Genomic DNA, 24,663 nt, shown 5'->3' with positions numbered 1-24,663 from the left:
CTACACCCTTTTCTGATGGAACTAATCACGGGAAAGTTCAAAGATTGTTTCACTTTTTCGGCCTATTTCAATGTCAGCTTATTTCCTGTTTGACAGAAAATATTAGGAGCAAATCTATGGTATGGTGATGAATAAAACATTATCACCTGTACATGGGACACTTTTAAGCAGAGGCACTAGAATGAATCAATTTAAAACATACGTTTGTAATGTGGCTGCATGGAATGAAACAGCTTGAAGAATTTCTGAAACATTTAAACTCTATCCATCTTGATACAGAATTCACAATGAAACTTGAAAACCAGATGAACATAAATTTCCTCGGTGTGTTAGTTACAAGAAAATCAAATGAATCCCTGGGACACAGTGTTTATAGAAAACTCATGTATACTGACCTCTGCCTCCATGTCTCGAGCCATCATCATCCATTACAAAGAAATTTGATGATGCTAATGACTCTGATCCATTGAGCACAGACACTTGCAGACAAGGAGAAACTTGCCTAAGAATTACAACTACTAAGAATAGTGTTCCAATGGAATGGGTGCTTAGATCATCAAACTGAATAAGTGTCACAGTCAGTAACAAAAACGTCACAGGATGAGGTTGACACTGATACAAAAGAGGAGAAGCAAAGGATCTCTTATCTGCTGTCTTCTTCTTCTCCTTCTTGTTAGGTCTTCAACCATAGGTTGGCTGGCAGCAGCTCGCTCTGCTTTTTTTTCTTCATTCTTTGTCTTGAAATGATGTAAGTGGCACAGCTGATATCCTTCACGATCTGGTTTATGTATTCTGGTTTCAGTCTGCCTCTTATGTTGTTGTCCTCTGCTGTCCCATGAATGATACTTCTAATGACACAATTATGTTTCAGCGGATAGCCAGCTCAGGTGTACCTTCTGTGTTCGATTGGCTTCCAAACACATGGTTTTTCTTCCTTCACTCTGGAGCACCTATTTATTTGACACCTTGTCTACCCAGGCAGTCTTTAGCATTATTTGTAGCACTACATCTCAAAGGCTATTTGTGTTTTCTGCTTCTCAAAGTGCCCATGATTCACTTACGTACAACAGAACGCTCCACACATGTTTATAAAGTTGTTCCTGAGATGTTTGTCTACGCAGCTTGATGTGAAAAGGTTTCTTCTTTTTTTTTAAAGTAGCCTTTGCCCGGGTAGATCTGGCTTTCACTATACTACTTTTAGCTTCCATCTGATGTAATTTTACTCACTCCACTTTAAGCAATCGTTAAATAACTGTTCTGGTTACTCATCACTATTCTTTTAATATTTATTAATTTTCATATCATAGGAGCAGCTGAGTGCTGTTTCCATCTGAGACAGCAATGCTTTTAATTGTTCTGCTTATTTACTTAACTCTGCAATATCTTCATCAAATCTCAAAAGTTTCTTACCAGGGGTTTTAATTCCTTCTATTGGTTTCTCTTCAAATGCTTATCTAAATTATGCTGGCCCAGTATCTAGAAAGATTAAAAAATTGGAACTAAAACATGGCATCCAGTGTGTTTCATTCCCAGCAACAAAGATAAAAAATCTTCTTTGTAATTTTAAAGACAGTCTTTCCGAAAGCTGGATGTGTTCCACATTCAACACAAATGTGGCATGTCTCGTGTTGATGAGACTGTTAGTACAGTTGAGGAGTGTCACACCCGACTAAAGCACCCAAGCAAATCAGCTATTGTGAAGCACTGCCTGTAATGTAGTTATGAGATGAAATATGACAAGACCAACGTTGATGTGCAAACTTTCAGGTTCTGAAACAGCGTAATTATAGATTCTATTAGCGTAATGATGTTGGAAAATCTGATAAACTTGTTGGAGATAGGCAACGAATACACATAACAGAAATATGAGCAGCACTTGAAGGAAGGAGACTACGGAGTCACTTGTCGAAATATTGTGCTTAAAATGGAAACAGGAACTCAGTAATGCAATTTATAGAATGTTTGGATTTTTTTTTTTATTTAACCATCACATTAAGGCGATATCTTTATTGATTATATTTTGTCAGTTCCTTCTAAAGTTTGTTATTCGATTATTATATATAGTGCCAAAGGTTTTGAGAAAAAAGCTTTAGAAATCTTCGTTTTCTTCTTAATTGTCACTTTGGTCTGGAAGACCATAATTGTTCACTACATTCCTCCACCAATCATTTCTTTTCCTGGCTTTTGTGGTCCATTCTTGTATTCTCAGGACCATTGCCTCTGTATCCCTATTGATATCAATCTCCCACCTTATTTGTGCTCTTTCTCAGTCCCTTCGTCCCTCCCTGGATCCTGAGAACGTTAATTGCAGTTAGCCTTTCCTCTTCCATCCTAATTAGGTACCCTGCTCACATCAATCTTCCTTTGGCCAATTTCAGCTTGCGAGTATAATTTTTAAAATAGCCCCCAGTCCTGTGACAGAGGATCTCTCTAGGGACCAAATATTTTCCTTAATATCTTCCTCTCAAAGGCTAGCAGTTTTTGTTTGTTTGTTCCTCGTAATGGAAATGTTTACAACCCATAAAGAGCTACCGAGAAAATTAAAATTCTGCTATAGTCTGATTTTCAAACTTCCCAAAACTGCTCTACTGCATCATAAGCCAAGATATGCTCTACTTGTCACTGTGATCTTTGTCTTAATCTCAATTTCCATTCTTTTCTGTTTGCTAAAAATGCTTCCCAGTTATTTTAAACATTTCTAATCTTTTAAAAATGGATTCATCAGTTGTAAATGAGGTACCATCATTGCTTATCTTGCTCACAACCCTGTACTCTGTTTCCTCCTAATTAATTCATAACCCTCATTTTCTTACAATATTCCTGTAAGAATGTGTCATGAACTGAAAGTCCTCTTTGCTACAACTTACCAGATCATCATCATCATCATCCATATATGCTAGCCTGTTTATTATGTTATTATGCAGTCTTACTTCAACTGGGTTTAATTTTTTGTGTTCTCTATTTTTTCTAAAATTAAATTAAAAGGTATTTGAGATAATGAGTCACATTGTCTAAGAACAGTTCTGACTCCAAAATGCATTGACTTTCCTGTACTGGTCTTTACTCTGCAACAGGTTTCCTCTAAACATATCTGTACAGACATATTAATTTCTGTGGAAATTTAAACTCTTTAAAGACAGTGATAATTGTCCCTCCATGTATGCTATCATAAGTTTTTTTGAACTCCACAAAAACCATGGAATATCAACGTTATGTTATAAACCTTTCTTGGTTACTTGTCTAAGGGAAAAATGCTGTTTACTTGATCTTTTTCCTTCTACAAATGCATTGATAGTCCCCTATAATTTTTTCTGTAATTGGGATTTTTCTTTTCAGTAGGCAGTGAGATACAATTATGTAGCTTAAATTAAGGACTGAAATTCCTCTATAGTTATCACATATCAGGGGTCGTTCCTTTTCAGTATAGGGCAAATTATGGTTATTTTCCAGTTGTCAGGCAATTTTATATTCTCAAACATTCTTTACAGTTTCATAATTACTTTAACCAGTACCAGTCGGAATCCTTATTAGCCCTCCTGAAATTTTTCACCAAAAGCCTTATTGTTTTTTAGTTTTTTAATTATTTGTTGTATTTTGTCTTCATTGGGAATCTCTGCTTTGCTGTTTACAGTATCTGGTACCTCACATGGAAGAGACTCACTGGGGTCATCACAGTTTAGTGGTTCTGCAAAGCACTCTGTACTTGTCCATTCTACTTAGTGTAATCTGTTATCCTTTCCATAATATTGTTGTTATTCCAACCAGAATTTTCCATAGTTTAATAAATGTTTCCTTTTTCTTATATTTCTGCATTAATTTTTTTACTTTTTGGTATACGTGTCATTTCATGTGAGGATACAGTCCACATCAGCTTCTTCTATTAGCTCCTTGTAATATTTCTATTTCTCCTGCCATAGCTTAGTTGCTGTTTCCATCCTTATTCTGATATACTTGTCAGTTACCCTTGATTCCTTATATTTTCTAAATATCTCTTTGTAGCCAAGCTTCCCTCAAGTTTCTTGCTGGCAAACTTGATTGAACTACACCTTGTCTGACCTCTGTACCCATACTTAAACTGAGTTGATTGTTCAGACAGCTTATTTGAAGCTTTGTTATCTGGGCAGGAGCTGCACTACCCTCACTTTATTTTTATTGAGATTCATTTTATAACCTCTTTGGAAGACACTATCTTTTCCAACCAACTGATCTTTCAAGTCCTATTCTACATATATCATTGGAGAACCTCAAAATTTTTATTGCTGCTCCTTGGAGATTTAATTATTTTTCCAAACTTCTCTTTATTTTCTCTGGCTGTATGCTCTACATCCATGGAAAGTATGCTACAAACCTTCCTTATTCCCCTCTCAACCACTGGCTCCCTTTCATGTCCTTAGACTCACAATGATTTGATATATAGCTGAATATGAAGTCCATTAAACTATCTGCAAATAAATTTGTGTGGAGACTTCAAAGGAAGTTCTGAATACACCAGCAATAACTTACTGGATTGAATGCTATAACGTTGGTTGCAAGTTTGGCATCACTGTAGATGTTCTTGTGTAGACATTGCAGAAATGAAGGTTCAGATTATATATGGAGTTCTGGGTGATTGAAAACGTGTCTCGTATGATTCGCGCTAGCAGTTTCACTATTTTCATATTTCCTTTCCTTTAGTTATGTTTACCTTACCAATGATATTCTGTTTGTTATGCTGAATGAAGAACACATGACTTTTAATCTGTGATTTTTGGGCACTACTTATTGTTTTACTATCAGTTCCAGTGCTTTGCACTATAAATCTGTGACCATTCTCAATCAAAGCACGCATCTTATTTCATTTAAATTATAATTTCATGATGTTATTTTATATTTTACTGAGTATATAAACTGCTAAATAATGTTTTACGTCAGCCTCATGACTTGCATACTTTTCTTTTTTAACCAAGAATCTTTTTCTCAATACTCTTCCTGACTATCAGAAATCACTATATACAGCCACTGGTGCAACAGAAGTAAAAGGAAAGTTGTATTCTTAATGCTTTTCAATAGAATGCACTAATCTCCAGTGATGAACTGGACAATGTGTATCATGTACACTGTTCAGTTTGTCAGCATGCCTTGAAGCGAAGGTTCTTATCACTCGGCAATCGTGAATATAACATAGAAATTTATAAATAAGATAGCAATAAATAAAATCTGCAGGTACTATCTTAACGACTTTAAATGATGAGTACAATAGTAGAAGTACTTTTGAGAATGTGGTATATTTCTGCAAAACACTTATTGGTGTCGATGGTCCAGCAGCAATTAAATAAAATATAACTTGAATAACAGGGAAACAATAGATTCCTACTGCAGTAATTAGCTATGAATGACAACATAGCTAGCAAGATATTCACTTCTAAACGCATACTACATCTTCACTGTAAAAACCTCGTAAATCTCAGAAGTCCACACTCTGAAGTATTTCTATCTCTCACGACCATGCGCAAACTGCTCCACTCTCTCTAAGTCTCTCTCCCGTGACTGTGCATCCGTCACGCCGGACTCTCCCATGTCCTCTCCCGTACTCTTCTCCCACTTCCATCAAGTCTCCCCATTCATGAGTGCTGTGATTGGCTAAAGCACTCCCACCATGTCTTCAAGCCAACACACGTTCACAAACATAATGAAACACATTCGAAATACTGTATTTACATTTAAATAACTTGAAATTAAATAAATATTCTTATGGCTGGACCATAAACACGCTCTAACATACATTATTAAATACATAAACAAATTAAATAAACATATATTAAAGGAATAGCAAGCAAAAGTAGGCCAGTAGCATAATGTCTTGGTGCAGTAAATATTTGAGCAATTTCTTCATGAAGAGTATATACCGGATACAAACAAAGACACAGATGAATAGATATATTTATAAGCATGCTGCTACCGTTTATTCGTGTAACTGTGGAGTACTTACGGCCTGACGCGATCGATACTAATCGACCACTTTGACCTCCAATAACTCGTGTACTATTCATATTACATACCTGTAATTTATACCAATTTAGGTTTACACTAATGTCTTTCTAAAGACATGTCAATCGACTCAATCGGATAAACCATTTAGATTTTGGAAATTCATTGCTGTGTGTTACTTGTATAATTTACAGTCAGATGCTAAACTTTAAACTAAGAAAGATATTGAAAATCTGATTACACCATCAGAATCATGGTGCAAATAATGGTAATGTACATGTTTGTTTTGGGGTATCATGACTCATCTGGCTACTATTAATTTCTGTACAAACTGTGAAATGTCTGCCATGATTGTTTCACAAAGTCCGCCATCTTTGGCACTCGTGGCATGTTCTCCTTCATCGACACAATGTCAGCATGGAATTTCCAGCCATGTGGCCAATGGACCACATGGTCCGGCCATTGTGCGGCCGCCGCCTAGCCGTGGCCTGCCGAGAGGCCCCAGCTCGGCCACGCCAACTCCGAACTTAGAATTTCCGGGGTGCTACAACTCGCCCGTTACCTCACAGTGATCACCATAGGAGGTTACCCTCTGAATTGCCATGGACCACAGTGATGTCATTTGAACTTTAAACACAAAACATTGAAGATTTGCCTCACAGTGGTAGCCTGTGGTCAACACCACCAGCTGATGACTGCTACCTACAAATTACAGCTTGTCTGTACCACTAGAAAAATGCAATAGAAATAAGTGCTGCATTTTTTGGAGAAACTGGGAGGGTTGTGTCAACCCAGAATTGTGATCAATGTAGCCTCTAGGCACCCATAATGAAAAACAGGAGGGGAAATAAAGCAGAACTGCACTGTGGTGCACAAAGATGGTGGGCAAGGGAACACTAGGAGTGAAACCTGACTCAAAATCAGCTTCTCTTCACTGACAGATGCGTGATTGGTCTGATCTGAATAATTACTGTGGAAGAGTGTGGAGGTAGCCAGGTACACACCAGTGCACATCACAGACATACAGACCCATAGGTTCAGCAGGAATGTAGGTCAATCACAGTTTGGATTGGTACGAGTCGCAGGTACCAGACACCACTTGTCACCTTTGAGGATAAGTAGAGGGGTGTTAAATATTGGAACAAAATCCCCCAGCCTTAAATTCAGCACTTTGACAATGAGTTCATCCTTCAAGACAATAATCCACAAGCGCACTTCCCTCCAGAAAGCCAGAATCAACTGAATGAAATGGCCTGCAATATCAGCTGACATGAACCATGTAAGGAGCATGCTTGGTACTGGGTGACCTCAGGAGGGGCCCCTGTCAAAGAGTAGAATGAGCTGGAGTTGCCCTGTCTTAACCACCTTGTGGACTCAACAATAAGAGGATCCAGGCATGCTATAATATATGAGGTGAGGCAACAGCAGATTCAGAATTTAAAATGTGTACTTTCGATCAGGCTGCCTTCATTTTGATTACTATTTTGTTTTTATTTCACAATATCTTTATAGTTTTGGAAGACTTATTCTTTCAGTCCCAGCTGCACATGAATATAAATGTATACACATTTATAGAAATGCAGGCGGTGTAAAATGTTTCTTGAGCAGTTTATTCACAGTACATTTAGGCAGTTTTTGTTACTGCGGGGCACATTCTCAGTTTTCTCAAAATGGCATGACAGAAAGTGTATCCATACCTTAACATTAGTTCTTCATAACTGAAATACACTTGATGCTCACCATATGCTATTTCAAATGAATGCAGAGCAGTCTACAGTTCAAGAATGGCTAAGTAAAAAAATTTATTAAGTGTTGTTGAACAAATATTGCAACCTCTTCTGTGTGTGGCTGTTACCATTCTTTCCTGCATGCAACATCTTAGCTTGTCAATTGTGTATTTATAATCACTGTTTCATTCTCGTAGTTAACACATTTTCCTTGAATTCTGCTGTTCAATGTTCCTAACATGCCTCTTACTCCACTGAAGCAATTCTCTAGTTTTTAAGTAGTCATCATTCTACTTCCATGGGTTGTTTATAGTTAGGTAGCAGCAGTTTTAAATATTTGCGAGGGTTTATTAACACAGAGGTAACAACTCAGTGAGTATTTGAGGACAGTATAATGTAATGATTTCCTTGTAGCACAGCAAAAGCAGCATCTGCATTTCCTCCACTCACCATTGTGGCTCTTTTGGTGTAACTACTTCCATAAAAACAGCTCATGGTGGCACATATATTTTTTGAAAGTGGCCATTCATGTACACATCATGACCAAGAAATGGTAATTATCATTATATTTGAATCTTTAAGAAGTATAAAGAGGTTTTCAGAAATCCTAACATAATGAAAATTAAATTAATAGATGCAGATGCTGGGCTGCATTTGTCAAGTTAGATTCTGCTAATCTTAGGTAGGAAGGCAGTGATTTATGTTCTGTACTTACACGAGACTTTTTATTTCATTCACAGGTTGCAATGAATATTTTAAACAATGGTCGCTTTGGGATGGCTGCAGCACTTGCTGGCACAATGCGAGCAGTATCAAAGAAAGCAGTAGAGCACGCCACAACAAGGGTACAGTTTGGTCGAAAAATTGACACTTTTGGAAGTATTCAAGAAAAGATTGCTCGAATGGCAATGCTTCAGTATGTTACAGAGTCTCTAGCATATATGATTAGTGGAAACATGGACCGTGGATCTGTTGATTTCCAACTTGAAGCTGCTATTTCAAAGGTAAATGAATAAAAGTAAACATAAGTGACAGTGCTGTTTTTGTGAGATGTGTTATTGCCTGAGAGTGGCTTAGAACTGATATGTTGGAATATGTTGAAAATAACACTTAACTAGTGTTTGGGATCTAGGATTTTTTGGGCCTTCAGTTTCTTACCGAACTAGGCGATCTGAGACATTCAAATACCAGTATTATATTGCACAAAAATGTTGCTTATAGTCTCAAATTCATGGTTTTTGCTGCTGAAGGCTAACATCTCATTTAAGCGAATAGTGATTATGTAATGAGTAGTAGTGTGAGGGATGTTACAAACATATTCTCAGTAACTGCTTCACTCTGATAGTGAAGTTTCACAAGTTCAGTTGTGGTAAAATTATCTGTAAGGCCATTTATTCGTTACACAAATGTGCATCCCATCTCATCACTGCCATCATGTCTAGCATTATTTGACAAATTTGTTTCACAAACAGGTCTCCTGTGGCATACTGGCTGTTGTTGGAACTTCTGTATTAGATGTGGAATACTTTCCCAGTGTGGAACTAACCTATCTACAAGGACTGTCATTTTCTGGAGCCATACCCTGGAATAAAGGCCACACTACTTAGAACCAAACATTCTTTTCCTCCCAACTTGTGCACCATCTCATTTGCAAACCAACTTGTACACCACCTCATTTACAAACTGCACCTCTTGTTACATTGCTTCCTTATTTTAAGGTTGTTATTCTATTGACTGCTCCACGGAAAGGCTTATTTCATATGTCTCCCCACCAGGATTTATTCCATCACTTTCAAAAGTGAAACTATCTTACAGAAGATTTGAATTGGGCCTGTGGAATCGCTCAACATATAAGTGAACAAAGTGAAACAGCTATAATTATTAACTATCTTTAAAATGCACTAAATAAATTGTGCTTATTCAGGCTAAATTTAATAGTGTAAGTTAATATTATAAAATTAACAGGAAACCTTCTACTATGAGAAGTTCTTCCTTCCCGTTCAGCAGTGGCTATGTGCTACTGCTACATTAGTGTCTATGTAACATATCCATATATATCATAAAACAATCAGCATCATCGTCGTCATCAGTTTTCTGTTGAAGTCTGTAAAATTACAATGAGACATTGTGTGTGGCCAGTACTTACCTCTAGAAGACGAAATCTCAGTACTCCCAATAGACACAATAAAACCAGACAGAATCTATCAGTTGCAAAAAGTAAGAATACATGTTTGGGTCTCTTGGCATTACTAAAATTTCACCTCCTGGAGGTAAGTACTGCCCATGCATACTGTCTCCTAGTAATTTTATAGTTTCCTCACTGTTTGCTGTGTGCATTGCTAAATATCAGGCAGCTAACTTTAATCAAGAAAATAAAAAAAGAGAGATTTTTTAATTTGTTAGATATCCAAACCTTTTGCTTTGTCTTCTTTCCAGAATACATAACCCTACTCTGAACCCTACCTATGCTGGCACGGATAATATGGATAGATGTGCCAACAGCACATTTCATTTTGGCAGAAAATAATACTAGAGTCATTGATTAGAAAGAGTGCAATTCTATAAAGTTGGTAAAAGACAGTGGGGTTGTGGGTTAGTATATGAGGGAAAATATTGCACATCTCATCTGTGGAAACTTGAGTAGACACTATACTTACTGGATCTGTCACCATGTTATTTAGACTTCATACCCACAGCACATAGTGGTTTAGGAATAAGACATATCAGGTCACCGTATTGTAACATGTGGTGGGTTTTACCAAACACCATTCATTTGAATTTGGAAAAAAAAGTCCAAGTGTGAGTGAGACTCCCTCTCTGAGGATTCTGTACAAACTTAAGTATGTAATTGAGTATATGGATAGTTCATGCATAGGTTTCGATGAGTGAGCCTTTGAGTATCAAAGTATGTGACATAAATGACCATATCTTTTGATTGCACTGACTTGGATGATTAATTTTTTTACACCACCAACGTACTACCAACCTTAGTATTTGAAATAAATTTCAACTTGGTATCTCTACCCAATTCCTGAGAAAAGGGGATCTTAACAGATGGACAGACAGATGAACAAGGGTGCCGTATAAGAGTTCTTTTTGTACCAGTTCATATGTGGAAACCCAAAAATAAAAATTTCACTATATTCTTTAATATTAGATATCAACATACTTCTTCTACTGATTTGAAAATATATATTGAACTATGTATCATATATGTACATTGTTCTTTCATATTTTTTCAAGGATGTTGAATACTAGTGATGCCTCAGTTTTCAAAGATTCATGCTGAAATAGCAGTGGATGGTGGAGGAAGTATGTGTGTGTCCTGTTCATCCCCCCCCTCCCCCCCCCCCCCCCCACACACACACAACTTTAACATTATTTTGCTGATGATGAGCAAGGATGCATAGGCCTGCCTTTTCATACCAGAGACAAGCAAACAAGTGGCTAAGCAAAATGAATTTTCACTCTGCAGAGGAAAGGGTGCTGATTTGATATTTCCTTTGGAAGGTTGAAGAGAGGTACTTGCAGAAGCAAAACTGGTGGGCAGTTCGTGAGTCACGAGTTGTGCAAGGATAACTTAGTAAGTGGAGCAAAGTTAAATCTTACAGTAAGGATCAAGTAGCAGAGCAGTTTGGTTCATTGCACACAGTCAAAATGTAAAAATTAGTTTTCAACTGCAGAAAAGGAGATCAGTGTTCACATTAAATGAAACACCCAAGTGTAAAGTTCATTGGTGTCCCAAGAGATACAAAAGAAAACTGGAAACAATGCAGAGAAATCTAATTAAGAATTTTGGTTTCATCCAGTACTGCACAAAATGTTCAGCAACATGGATGTAAAAGTTCTTAACAGCGTTCACTTGACCTTGTAATTTAATTACCAGTTCCTTTGGTGCAGGTAAGGTATATTAAGATGTATGAGGGGATTTGATATGCTTATTTCTCACTTAGTTGCCTTAATGGAGTTTGGGAAAAAGCCAGTTTTATAAATTATGAACTGAAACTTGAGAAGACTCGTCATATAACTGAAATTAATACAACCCTAAATTTGTATGAGACTAGAAATAAATGTTTGACCAGTTTTACAAAAAGGACAGATAATGGCAATATTGTGAAAAGGATAGATTGCTATTCGTCATATAGAGGAGATAAGTCACAGACAGTAGCAATCTATCCTTTTCCTAATATTCTCATTATTCCATCCTGGATTTTCCATAGCTTAATTTCAACTGTTTCCAGTTTCTTACATATAATGTTGCAGAGTTTTGTCTTGTTGTTTTTGCAGGTATTTGCTTCTGAGGCTGCGTGGACTGTGACAGATGAATCAATCCAAATACTTGGTGGTATGGGTTTTATGAAGGACTGTGGACTGGAAAGGGTTTTGAGAGATCTCAGGATATTTCGCATTTTTGAGGGCACAAATGACATATTAAGGTTGTTTGTGGCATTGACTGGTAAGTAAAATTATAATTCAACAACATATTATGAAACAGTCTTTCTTACACCCCTTTATTCTCTCTTACTGTTAAAACTGGTTTGAAAATTATGGCCCAAAGAATTCTACAGAGATTTCAAAATGAGGACAACTGGTGAATATTGTGACAGGTGATATAAGCTGGATCCATCTTTATGAGGTTGAAAAGAAACACCAGAGTATGGAATGCATTTAGATTTACCATTAAAAAAACAAGGACAATGTGGCCTGCTTGGAAAGTTACAGGCAGAGTCTTGTGGGATGCAGAGGGTTATATACTGGTTGATTTTTCTTGAACCTGGACAGGCCATAAATGTTGTCTGCTACATCTAGACATTTCTGAAGCACAATAACACACAGCCTCATTTTGAATTGAAATTGAGTCAGTAGGGTGGGAATGTCTTCCGCATCCTTCCTACAGTCTGTACTTTTTGTGCCCTCAGACTACCATCTTTCCGTTTCTGGCTGCAGCAGACTGGAATGAACCACAACAAGCAAATTATCAGACTTATGGTATGGCGGGAAAAATATGTATGTCTTCTTTCCCAGTAAAATTCAGAACCTCCTCATTAGTTGTCCGAAAACTCTGCTAATCTTCCACAGTAGAACTACATTTCAAAAGCTATTCTGTTCTAATCTGAACTGTTCCTCATCCACATTTCACTGATGTGTAACACTACATTCTTGACAAATACCTTCCAAAAAAGAATTTCTAACATTTAAATTAATATTCAGTGTTAACAAATTTCTCTTCTTCAGATACTCTTCTTCTTGCTGTTGCCAGTTGGTATTTTATATTCTCTCTACATTGGCCATTGTATTTCAATGCCCAAATTGCAAAACTTTTCTACTACTTTTAGTGTCCCTAACCTAATCTATCAAGGTGGTAGCACAGCAGTTAGCATACTTGACTCATTCAGGACAACAACAGTTCCAATTTGCAACCTGATTTAGATTTTCTATTATGTCCCTAAATTATTTAAACCCATCCTTCACTAATCAGAACTAGCCCTCCATCTCTAATGACTTCATTGTGGATGGTGCATTAAAACACTAATCTTCGTTCTGTCCTAATCTGATTGTCTCACATCACCAGATTTAATTCAACATTCCATAACACTTCTTTTACTTTAGTTGTTGTTCATCTTACATTCTCTTTTGCAAAACACTGTCCATTCCTTTCAGCTGCTCTTCCAACTCATTTGCTGTTTTTGACAGAATTACATAGCAATCAACAAACCTCAGAGTTTTTATGTCTTCTCCCAGAACTTTAATTTCCTTTCCAAATCTCTCCTTGTTTCCTTCACTATGTCACAATGACCTTCATAGTTCCTTACCGTCCTTACAATAACTCTCTCTCTTGAGCTATGTTGTGAGTGGTCCTCCAAGCTATTTGATACTTAAACACGCACCATCTCTTCATCTTCTGGTACAAAATGAGAGATAATAGTGTTAAAATTCTTTCGAGCTTCCAGTCATGTCAAGTGGTTTAAAATCCTCTGCCATTGTCATGTAGTGACTGTCTTTTGATTGCTGCTACGTCACTTGTGCTTACTCCAGCACCATAGAAGGTAATGTTTTCAGTGGTCGCCTGCCACACTTGCTTCAACCTTCCAATGGCCACGTCCCAAGCTGTACTTAGCTGCAGGCTGCTGTCTTTATTGAGGGTGTTGTCAAAAATTATATCTCAATTGCTTCTTTTATGACATTGTCTTAGAAACTATTAGTCTGTGTAATAACTGACGTCTCTTCAAATGCAGTTTGATTTCCATTTCCTAGAGCATATCCTGCTACTGCTGATTTCTCATGGTAGCAAAAACAAAAGCATCTCTTGTGTTCTACGCAGCACTGTCCAATAGTATGCACAGTCTGACCGACATAGAACTGTCCACATCCACATGATATTTTATATAGTCCTGGCTTTCTGAGGCCTGTATCGTCTTTCACAGGCCTAATGACCCGTCGAATTTCAGTTGCAGCCTGAAGAAGAAATTGATTTAATGCCCCTGAGCCACAGATTCTTTTTAGAATCCTCCTCAGGGTCCTTCTGCTTCAGATTTTTGGAAAGAAATCTGGTAGTAGTTGTAGCTGTTCTCCTTGAAAACTTTCCCTAATGGCTCAGTTCCTTAGGCAGGTTTTCACCATCTGTGACATCTTTCGCTCAATGTACCAAGGTTCTCTGAACAGAATGTTTCTGCAATAGGTGATGGCTGTGGGGTGGGTTTCCAGTAAATGCTGTGGCTGAAGCATCCATTTGCTTTATGGCAGACAAAGATGTCAAGTAATGGCAAGGCACCATCTGTCTCTACCTCCATTGCGAATTTTGTTTTGTCATGGATATCGTTGATGCAGTCCAAGAATTCTCTCAGGTTTTCACATCCATGAGACCAGACAACGAACGTGATATCAGTGTAACGATAAAAGTAACTACACTTTGCAGAGGCCATGTCCAGGGCAATGTCTTCAAAGAACTTCATAAACAAGTTGGCTATAAAAGGAGCTAACGGACTCCCCATCATGATGCCGTCCAGCTGATAAAAATATTCTCCATCGTACAAAAATAATTATATCAGTGTGTGCTTAAATAAATTCACAACGATGTCACCAAACTGGGAGAGCAGATCTATATAATACTTGATGGGAACACACATGAATGACACTACATCAAAGCTGACCATAATATCTCCTCCTCCAAGACACAGGCATTTAATATGACTGAGGAAGTTGATCATACTGTTGATGTGGTGCACGCAGTGACCAACATGCAGAGTAAAGAGGCTGGCCAGTTGTTTCACAAGTCTATAAAGTGGCAATCTAATGGCGAACATGAAGGGAATAGAGTTGTGTCCTTCTTGTAAACTGTTCGAAGGCCACTCAAAGTAGATGGTAGAGGTACCATAGGAAGGAGATTTTATGACATTCTCTTCCAGTGAAAACCTCTTGAGAAGTTCTGACGTCTTCCTCATTATTCTGGGCATTTGTTCTTTTGATAATTTTTTGATGTGTGTCCTCCTCCAGCATCAACCAAACCTTTGCATCAGTCAGGTCATTACATAACGATCACTGCACTGCCTTTGTCAGCTGGCAGGACTATGAAGAGAGGATCATTACAGACTTCTTTAAGATCATTACATTCAGCTCTTTTTATGTTCGAGGTTGGCATCTTGGATTTTAAGAGAATGTGGCTTGTTTCTCAACGAAGTTCTCCAGCAGGTTCATTGGGCTTCTTGTGAACTGCTTGTGCCACACCACTTATTATGTCAGTGAAAGGGATACTATATGATGAGGGTGCAAAATTAAGACCCCGTAAGAGCCGAAATGGCACATGCATCGATGTTTCTCATAGTCATGCAGATAACTGCGTTTTCTGCTCTTCCCCATACTGTTGCTGTGAAAGCCAGTTGAATTTCCCATTCTACGTTTCCTTGGCTGTTCTCTGTGATGACATTTATTGTGCAACTGTGGCTGCATCAATCCATTCCCAATCCAAAGCTGAGAGTAACTCTGTCACCTGCAGATGGGCGGCTATTAGCTCGCAGCCAATGGTGTTCAACTGCTTTCTGGTGTGACGCACCCTCTCTTGCAGCCGGATGAAGCTAACGTGACAAAATATTTCTTGGCTGCAGCAGTGTTGTTATGGTGGCTCACAAAGGCAAAACATGGAATCATCATCTCTTCATGGTGCTGTTGTTGATTTGTTTAAGCACACTGAGACATCACTTTTTTTTGTACGGTGGAGAATACGAGGGCGGTTCAGAAAGTAACCTCCGATTGGTCACAGTGCGGGTTGTGGGGGGAGTAGCGACGCCATCTGTGCGTTCACGCACTCAACAGGTCAGTCGGCATCAAGCCGTGGTCGAGTGAACATCGTACCTGCGCTAGTTTAGTTTTTGTGGCAGTTTGAAATGTGTGCTGCAATAGAAAACCCCGCCAAATGTGAAGTGCGTGCTGTCATAAGGTTTTTTACAGCCAAAGGATATTCTGCAGCAGCTATTCATCGTGAGCTTTGTGCCGTGTACGGACCAAGAGTTATGAGTGAAGGAGTTGTCCGTGAATGGGTACGTTTATTTAAAAGTGGACGAGAAAACGTTCATGATGAAGAGAGGAGTGGTAGACCATCATTGGTGACTGACGAACTCGTTCAGACAGTTGATGCAAAAGTTCGTGAAAATCGACGTTTCTCAATGTCGGAGTTGTCTACTGGTTTTCCACAGATTTCTAAGACTCTCTTGTACGAGATAGTGACAGCAAGATTGGGTTACCGTAAGTTCTGTGCACGATGGGTGCCCAAAATTCTTACCGACCACCACAAAACTCAAAGAATGGCCTCTGCATTAGACTTTCTGTCACGTTATGAGGACGAAGGAGAACCATTGTTAAACAGAATCGTGACTGGTGACGAAACCTGGATTAAGTATGTGAACCCTGAGACAAAAGAACAGTCAAAGATGTGGGCACATTCAGATTCGCCTACCAAACCAAGAAAAGCCTCGCAAGATTTTTCTGCCAGAAAACTGATGGCAACGGTGTTTTGGGATGCCAAAGGGGTGTTGTTGGTTGAATTCATGGAACGTGGTACAACCATTAATCAAGACGTGTACTGTGAAACAATAAAAAAGTTACGACGGGCTATACAGAACAAACGCCGTGGTATGCTGACTTCCGGTATCGTTTTTTTGCACGATAACGCCCGTCCTCACTCTGCTCGCAGAACAACGGCCCTTCTTGAGTCCTTCAAGTGGGACGTTACCAACCATCCACCTTACAGCCCAGACCTGGCGCCAAGTGATTATCACCTCTTCATGCATTTGAAGAAATGGCTCGGGGTCACAGCGGTTTGATGACGACGAAGAGCTCAAAGATGCGGTCACAGGCTGGCTCCAGGCACAAGTGGGTGATTTTTATGCAGAAGGAATTTCAAAGCTTGTAAAGAGATACGATAAGTGCCTCAATCGCTATGGAGACTATGTAGAAAAATAGTGCAAAGATGTAGTTGTAAGATGTATATATTAAAATATTTTTATTTAACTTGGTGTATTTTTTTAAATCAACCGGAGGTTACTTTCTGAACGGCCCTCGTATTTTAATCAGACAGACTGTCATGATGGGGAGCCCATTATCTCCAACTATAGACAACACGTTTATGGAGTACTTTTGAGGACAAGGACATGGACACAGTTCCTGTACAGCCTAGCTGCTTTTATCATTACATTGATGACACATTCGTTGTGTGGTCTCATGGATGTGAAAAGATGGGATATTCTTGCCTCACATCATGAGGTAGAGGCAGATGGTGCCTTGGCATTCCTTGACTTCCTCATCCGCCATGAAGCAAATGGGTGTTTCAGTCACAATGTTTACCAGAAACACCCAAGCAGACTGATACCTGCACGCTAAAATCTATCATCATCCACCCCAGAAATGTTCTTTTCTGAGGCCCTTGGTGGATCAAATGGTAGCTGTCTCAATTGGTGATTTTCAAGGAAAACGACTACAACTACCATCAGATGGTGCAAACCATTTTTCCGAAAGTACGGAAGCAGGAGGACACCCAGGACGACTCAAAGAAGCTTGTTGTGTTTTTGCTGTTCTGTGACTCAGTAAAAGGAAAGGTTAGCCGACCGTTAAAGGGACATGAAATTGATTCAGGCTTAAAGGCGCCAATGAAAATTAAACAGCTCATGAGGCGTGCGCAAAAAGGGAAAGAGAGAGAGAGAGAGAGAGAGAGAGAGCAGGAGCAGGTTTCAGAACATCAGGAGTACATAAAATACCAAGTGGGTGCGGACAGTTTTATGTCACTCAGACTGCATACTATCAAACAGTGCTGTGCAGAACAAGAGATGCTTTTGCCATCGGTACCATGAGAAATCAGTGGTAGCAAAGCATGCTCTAGAAAACAGACTTCGTATTGTAGAAAACAGACATCGTATTACGTTACAAGAGACATCTGTTACTACACAGTCTAATAGCTTCTGGGACATTGTAATAAAATAAGTGATAGAATAAAAGTTTGTGACAAGGTGCCAATAAAGATGGCAGTCTGCAACTTGGGTCTTGGTCATTGTAAGGTTGCAGCAGGCACACAATGAAAACATTGCCTTATATGGTAATGGAGGGAGCACCAGTGACGTCGCAGAAGGCAGCGCGGCTGTGTAAGGATGGGCAGCAACCAGCTGGTAGCGCGAGAGAATTTTATCAGTACATATTGTAGCAAAACCATGCATTCAAGAAATAATAATTTCAAAAGCTTGCTATCAAATGGCTTTCTTTCATTCTGATCAAAAGTTTGAGCCTTTGAAATGGTGAGTTCCTCAATATCAAAGTCAATCAATAATAGTTGTATTGTTTTTCAGGCTAAATGATACTTTATGAACTTAATATTGCACATTTACCAAGCAAAATGTATTCACAAACTTCCAGTTTCTGGGAACTGGCTTTGGAGATACCTGTCACTCATTTGCCAGTGTATGTGGCCTTTGTATATTAGTCTGAAGTAATTACTTGCGAATAAGATTTTCGTGGTTAACACAGAAGCCACATCAATATAACATTTTGTTTTACAGGTATTCAGTATGCTGGAGCTCATCTGCGAGAATTGCAGAAGGCTTTTAAGAACCCTGCAGCAAACCTTGGACTTATATTTGGTGAGGCAACCAAACGAGCTATTCGATCTGTTGGCTTGGCCAGCCCTCCATCATTGTCCCATGTTGTGCATCCCAATCTTTCATCTTCTGCTACACTCGCCTCTAAGGTATGAAACAACCATTTAATAATAGCAATATGTTCGTATTTCTTAACACAATCACGAGAATGAGCTAAGAGTGTGGACATTTTTCTCCTGTGTGCTGCAGCAAAAATGTGCTGTGCTGCTACAGTATTGGGCATATTCTAAATTGTGCATCACAGACCATCTTTACACAAGTAAAGGCTAGAAAAGGGGCTTGCATTGTTACAAAACTGCTTCTACCCAAGAAGTTCGGCTACTTTGTTACCTGTCACTATGGAAACTACCAAGTTGCCATGGCATTGCAAGAGACTGTTTTATTTACCAGATTATTTTACACTTCTTTTTACTTTGTTGTTCTAGATACATTGGCATAACATTTAGCGTATTTTGTTCTCAAAGTCCTATATCCACCCCCTTCCCCTGTAATGTAAATACACTCCTGGAAATTGAAATAAGAACACCTTGAATTCATTGTCCCAGGAAGGGGAAACTTTATTGAGACATTCCTGGGGTCAGTTACATCACATGATCACACTGACAGAACCACAGGCACATAGACACAGGCAACAGAGCATGCACAATGTCGGCACTAGTACAGTGTATATCCACCTTTCGCAGCAATGCAGGCTGCTATTCTCCCATGGAGACGATCGTAGAGATGCTGGATGTAGTCCTGTGGAACGGCTTGCCATGCCATTTCCACCTGGCGCCTCAGTTGGACCAGCGTTAGTGCTGGACGTGCAGACCGCGTGAGACGACGCTTCATCCAGTCCCAAACATGCTCAATGGGGGACAGATCCGGGGATCTTGCTGGCCAGGGTAGTTGACTTACACCTTCTAGAGCACGTTGGGTGGCACGGGATACATGCGGACGTGCATTGTCCTGTTGGAACAGCAAGTTCCCTTGCCGGTCTAGGAATGGTAGAATGATGGGTTCGATGACGGTTTGGCTGTACCGTGCACTATTCAGTGTCCCCTCGACGATCACCAGTGGTGTACGGCCAGTGTAGGAGATCGCTCCCCACACCATGATGTCGGGTGTTGGCCCTGTGTGCCTCGGTCGTATGCAGTCCTGATTGTGGCGCTCACCTGCACGGCGCCAAACACGCATACGACCATCATTGGCACCAAGGCAGAAGCGACTCTCATCGCTGAAGACGACACGTCTCCATTCGTCCCTCCATTCACGCCTGTCGCGACACCACTGGAGGCGGGCTGCACGATGTTGGGGCGTGAGCGGAAGACGGCCTAACGGTGTGCGGGACCGTAGCCCAGCTTCATGGAGACGGTTGCGAATGGTCCTCGCCGATACCCCAGGAGCAACAGTGTCCCTAATTTGCTGGGAAGTGGCGGTGCGGTCCCCTACGGCACTGCGTAGGATCCTACGGTCTTGGCGTGCATCCGTGCGTTGCTGCGGTCCGGTCCCAGGTCGACGGGCACATGCACCTTCCGCCGACCACTGGCGACAACATCGATGTACTGTGGAGACCTCACGCCCCACGTGTTGAGCAATTTGGCGGTACGTCCACCCGGCCTCCCGCATGCCCACTATACGCCCTCGCTCAAAGTCCGTCAACTGCACATACGGTTCACGTCCACGCTGTCGCGGCATGCTACCAGTGTTAAAGACTGCGATGGAGCTCCGTATGCCACGGCAAACTGGCTGACACTGACGGCGGCGGTGCACAAATGCTGCGCAGCTAGCGCCATTCAACGGCCAACACCGCGGTTCCTGGTGTGTCCGCTGTGCCGTGCGTGTGATCATTGCTTGTACAGCCCTCTCGCAGTGTCCGGAGTAAGTATGGTGGGTCTGACACACCGGTGTCAATGTGTTCTTTTTTCCATTTCCAGGAGTGTAGATCTGATTTGACGATTTCCAGTTGCCGCCTATCCTTCCACTTTTAAATCTCTACCCCTTACTTCATTTGTCAGATAAATGTTTCTTGGTGTTTTTCTGTGGATTTTATCAGGCTTAGTTTCTCCTGACACTTTTTTTTTTTTTCTGGAGACATCTTGAGTTACATATGCTACATCTAATGTGTTTGTATTTTGACAATTTATAAGTCTGAACCATCTTACACAACAGAGCATTTTAATTGTACCAAATTCCTAATTTCCAATTGCCTCCATTTTCATACTTGCAGCCATAGTATTGTGCTGAAAAGACAGAGGCCAATTACTAGAGAGGGAAGCAGAACAGATGCATCAGAATAATTACTTTAATTGTGAAAACAGCACTGAGAGAATCACTCTGGCAAGAACAGCTTAAATCTTAATTTAGTCTTGGTGACTGAAAGAGTTCACCATGTTAAAGATGAGTGGGAGCATTTGAAAATATACAATGAGCTGCAAGCAAAATGATTTTTGGAACTGTGGTTGATGTCACCAAGAACAGTGAAGTGTACTTTTTTCTTTCCGCACTCGCGACCTTGGATAATTTATTGTCTGACAGATGGCCAATTTCCAGAAGCAAACAAAATGGAAACAGTAATGCCTTTGCTTGGTCCAACATGGACTGATCAGATGCTAGCTAACCACTATAAGTACCTAGGATGGTTACAGGAGCTTAAAAAGTGGACCATAACCTGTATTTGTACAGATACTTAGAGGTGGCATATGTGGCCTGATGACTGTTCTTCCTTATGTGGGATACACATAAGATTTAGCTGACTCCCAAAAATAACACCCTCATTGTTGGCAACCATTTAAGGCATGATAAACCCACAGTGACATACAGCCCCAGTTGCCTTAGCAAGATTTCAGAAGTTGTCTGTGGTTAATCAATGCCACTGCTCCAACATCTTGACCAAGCCTTACAGAAATGCAATCACAAGATGCAAAAACTTTACTGTTGCTTATTTACACTTCATACTCATAGTTGCAAATCGCAGGGTAAAAAGTTGTAAGGTTTTCCACAATCATTTAAGATACAGATTCATGTTAAACTATGCCATAGCTGCCTAATACATTTCCCCCCCCTTTTCTCAAGATATTCAAATTTTGGAATAGCTGCTGCTATAAGCGTATTTTGGAGCACGTTAGTGTTAATGTTATACAGTAGAGCGTTGATTATCCGAACATTGGTCAACCAAACGACCGCTTAACCGAATTGTGTACTCGCTTGCACCTGTTACTCTCCCATCCCACCGTCCATCATCCCCCTCACTCCCAAACCAAGTTTCCCACAGTAGTTGCCGCACTGGGCCACCGCTGGTGGAACATAAAGGTAATATTTCTTCCACCTAATGTAATCTCCTTTTTACAGCCCATGGATCAAGGCGTTATTGAGACTTTCAACGATATTACAGGAAAGAATTGTTGCGTAAGTTATTGTTAGAAAGAGAAGAGGATGGAGAAGAAAGTCTCTTAAGAAATCATAAGAATATTGACTTGAAAGACGCGTCCTACGTGATCAGCGCAGCATGGAATAGTGTAAAGGAGGAGAATTTGAAGAAAGCATGGAATAAAATTTTGGACACAAAAGAAAATTCACAAGGTATCATTGAAAATAACGAATAGAATGATATGTCCAAAATTCTCGGTATGCTAAAAGAAATAGATTGCCACGAATGTGATGAAGAAGACGTTCATGAATATCAATGATGCAGATCCAGGACACCAAATCATGCAAGACAGAGAAGTGAAGATGAAAGAATACCAACAGCTTCTGAGGCGTTACTTGTTTAGATACTGCCTTGCGATGGTTTGAAGCCCAAGATGAAAGTGACCAGTTTCAGATATCTGTAATGAAAAAAGTATATGACTTAGCTGCTCGTAAGCATGTAGGCTTGCTTAGACAGACCAAAATAAAGGATTTTTTTTAAACGTTAATTTTGTATACTGTGTGTATTGTTCATACAAAATGCGTATGTAATATGTATATATTTTTGTTTAATAAACTGTGCCACATACTATATATTCCTACTGAAGTTGCCTTTGTATGTTACTTTGTAATACTAAAAGAGATGCCTGTTTTTATGAATAAATTTACTGTACAGTACTTCTTTTTGGCAAATAAACATGTACAGTTCGATTATCCAAACAAACCAGTTTTCTGAACACCCATGTCCCCCAATTACTTCAGATAATCGACGCTTTACTGTATGTAGAAGACATGTTTTAAACATATGTATACTATTACAAAACAAATAAACTGTTGGTGCACTTTAATTAAAAGGTCTTCTATTAGTACAGTAACATACACCCAAACTATACAATGTCATCATTAATTCTACATTCAACAATTTTTACTGTTCTACAAATGTGCATTACATCACGCCTGAGGAGTCACTACTTCAAGACTATATTTTATCAGTTTATGTAATGCAATGACTTTTGTTTTTAATTGACAGTTGAAGACACAGCTCATTTAATTTTATTTTCAGGCCATTGCTGCATACGGGAGTTCTGTGGAATCTGCACTGATCAAATATGGACGAGGAATAGTTGAAGAACAATTTATTTTGAATAGACTGGCAAATGCTGCAATTGATATTTACACGATGGTGGTAGTTCTGTCTAGAGCAACAAAGTCTCTGAATAGTAACCTGAAATCTGCAGCATATGAACAAATGATTGTTGAAATTTGGTGTCGAGAGGTATGTTGAATAGTTATTTAATTAGGTGTTTAAATGAAAATACACACATTCCAGTTTCAGGTTTAACAGGAACAAGTATGTAGATTATAGCGATATTGTAATTGATGTCCTTGCCAGTGAACTACTGAGTAGAAGGCACTAACTGGCAAACCTTAGATTCTATAATTTTCTGCAGTTTCTCGCCATTTCTCCAGCAGACAATGCAATGTCATGATGACCATACAAGTTAGTAGCGAGCACATAACTGTAGGTGGGCCTCAAATGAGCATGTAGTGAAAGTTGTGAATCACAAATATATGAAGCTGGATTAAAAAGTGGTTAATAGTGCACTGAGGAAATATTCCGTTGGAATAGGAATGTTGAAGCACCTGCGGGTTTTTCTGGGGGCTTGAATTTCAAAGTTAGTCCTTATTAACAAAGTGAATGAGTGTGTACAATTTTCCATTGTTTGAAGGTGAATAAATTAAGTATGTCATCTTTTATCCCAGAGGAGCCTTAACATGTTTTATTGTAGATTTTTGAGATAAAGTACAGTTATGTCAAGTAATCAGGCTGCAGTAGGTCTCTCCCACCATAGTCCAATTGCCAACCATTAAAAACCATGGTCAGAAAGCTTAAAATGACGGGAGGACAGCTTACAAGATTATAGTTTTACTTGATGCCAACATCTCTGTTGTGAATGACAAGGTGATTTGCAGGAGGATCAGGGATGTAATTGGCTGCAGCTTTGTTCAATGAATAATTTTGGAAAATGTAGGAATTATCTGAAGCAATTTAGGAAACGCATAATAAAATAAAAACAGAATGACTAGATGGAGGTCTGAACTTCGTAATAATATTTGATTTTCTTAAAGAAGTCCTATGTCAACAAACAGTGGGAAGGGGAGGCTGTAATGTGAGGTTTTATTCAAGTAATTATAATTTCATGTCGCAAGGGAAGCATACGCCGACTGTCGACTTGGATTACATAATAAAGAAGGTGGAATCATAATAGGAGAATATTTCATATTATGTTTACATGGAAAAAAAGTGCTCAAAGTGGTGATGTTGGTGATGAAAAGAGTATATACTTCTCTCTGAACTGGACCATCTGTACTGTAATAGTGTGGTGATATATTCATATGACACCTATTAATGGACATTAATGTGCTCTGCTGGGGGCACTTTT

The 24,663-nt window shown here is 39.4% G+C and overlaps 1 protein-coding gene across 1 annotated transcript in view; it reads left to right on the top strand.

The window, feature by feature from the left end:
* The window catches only part of LOC126263530 (very long-chain specific acyl-CoA dehydrogenase, mitochondrial), a 104,132-nt gene that overhangs the window by 74,842 nt on the left and 4,627 nt on the right, over positions 1-24,663 (top strand). Inside the window, exons 7-10 of the mRNA XM_049960627.1 lie at positions 8,435-8,698; positions 11,982-12,150; positions 18,734-18,921; positions 23,283-23,495. Of these exons, the coding sequence (XP_049816584.1) occupies positions 8,435-8,698; positions 11,982-12,150; positions 18,734-18,921; positions 23,283-23,495 (834 nt within the window). The remainder of the gene's footprint in view (positions 1-8,434; positions 8,699-11,981; positions 12,151-18,733; positions 18,922-23,282; positions 23,496-24,663) is intronic.

Source organism: Schistocerca nitens, chromosome 1 (genome assembly GCF_023898315.1).
Source record: "Schistocerca nitens isolate TAMUIC-IGC-003100 chromosome 1, iqSchNite1.1, whole genome shotgun sequence".
Lineage (NCBI taxonomy): Eukaryota > Metazoa > Arthropoda > Insecta > Orthoptera > Acrididae > Schistocerca > Schistocerca nitens.
This window is presented reverse-complemented; position numbering and strand designations above follow the sequence as displayed.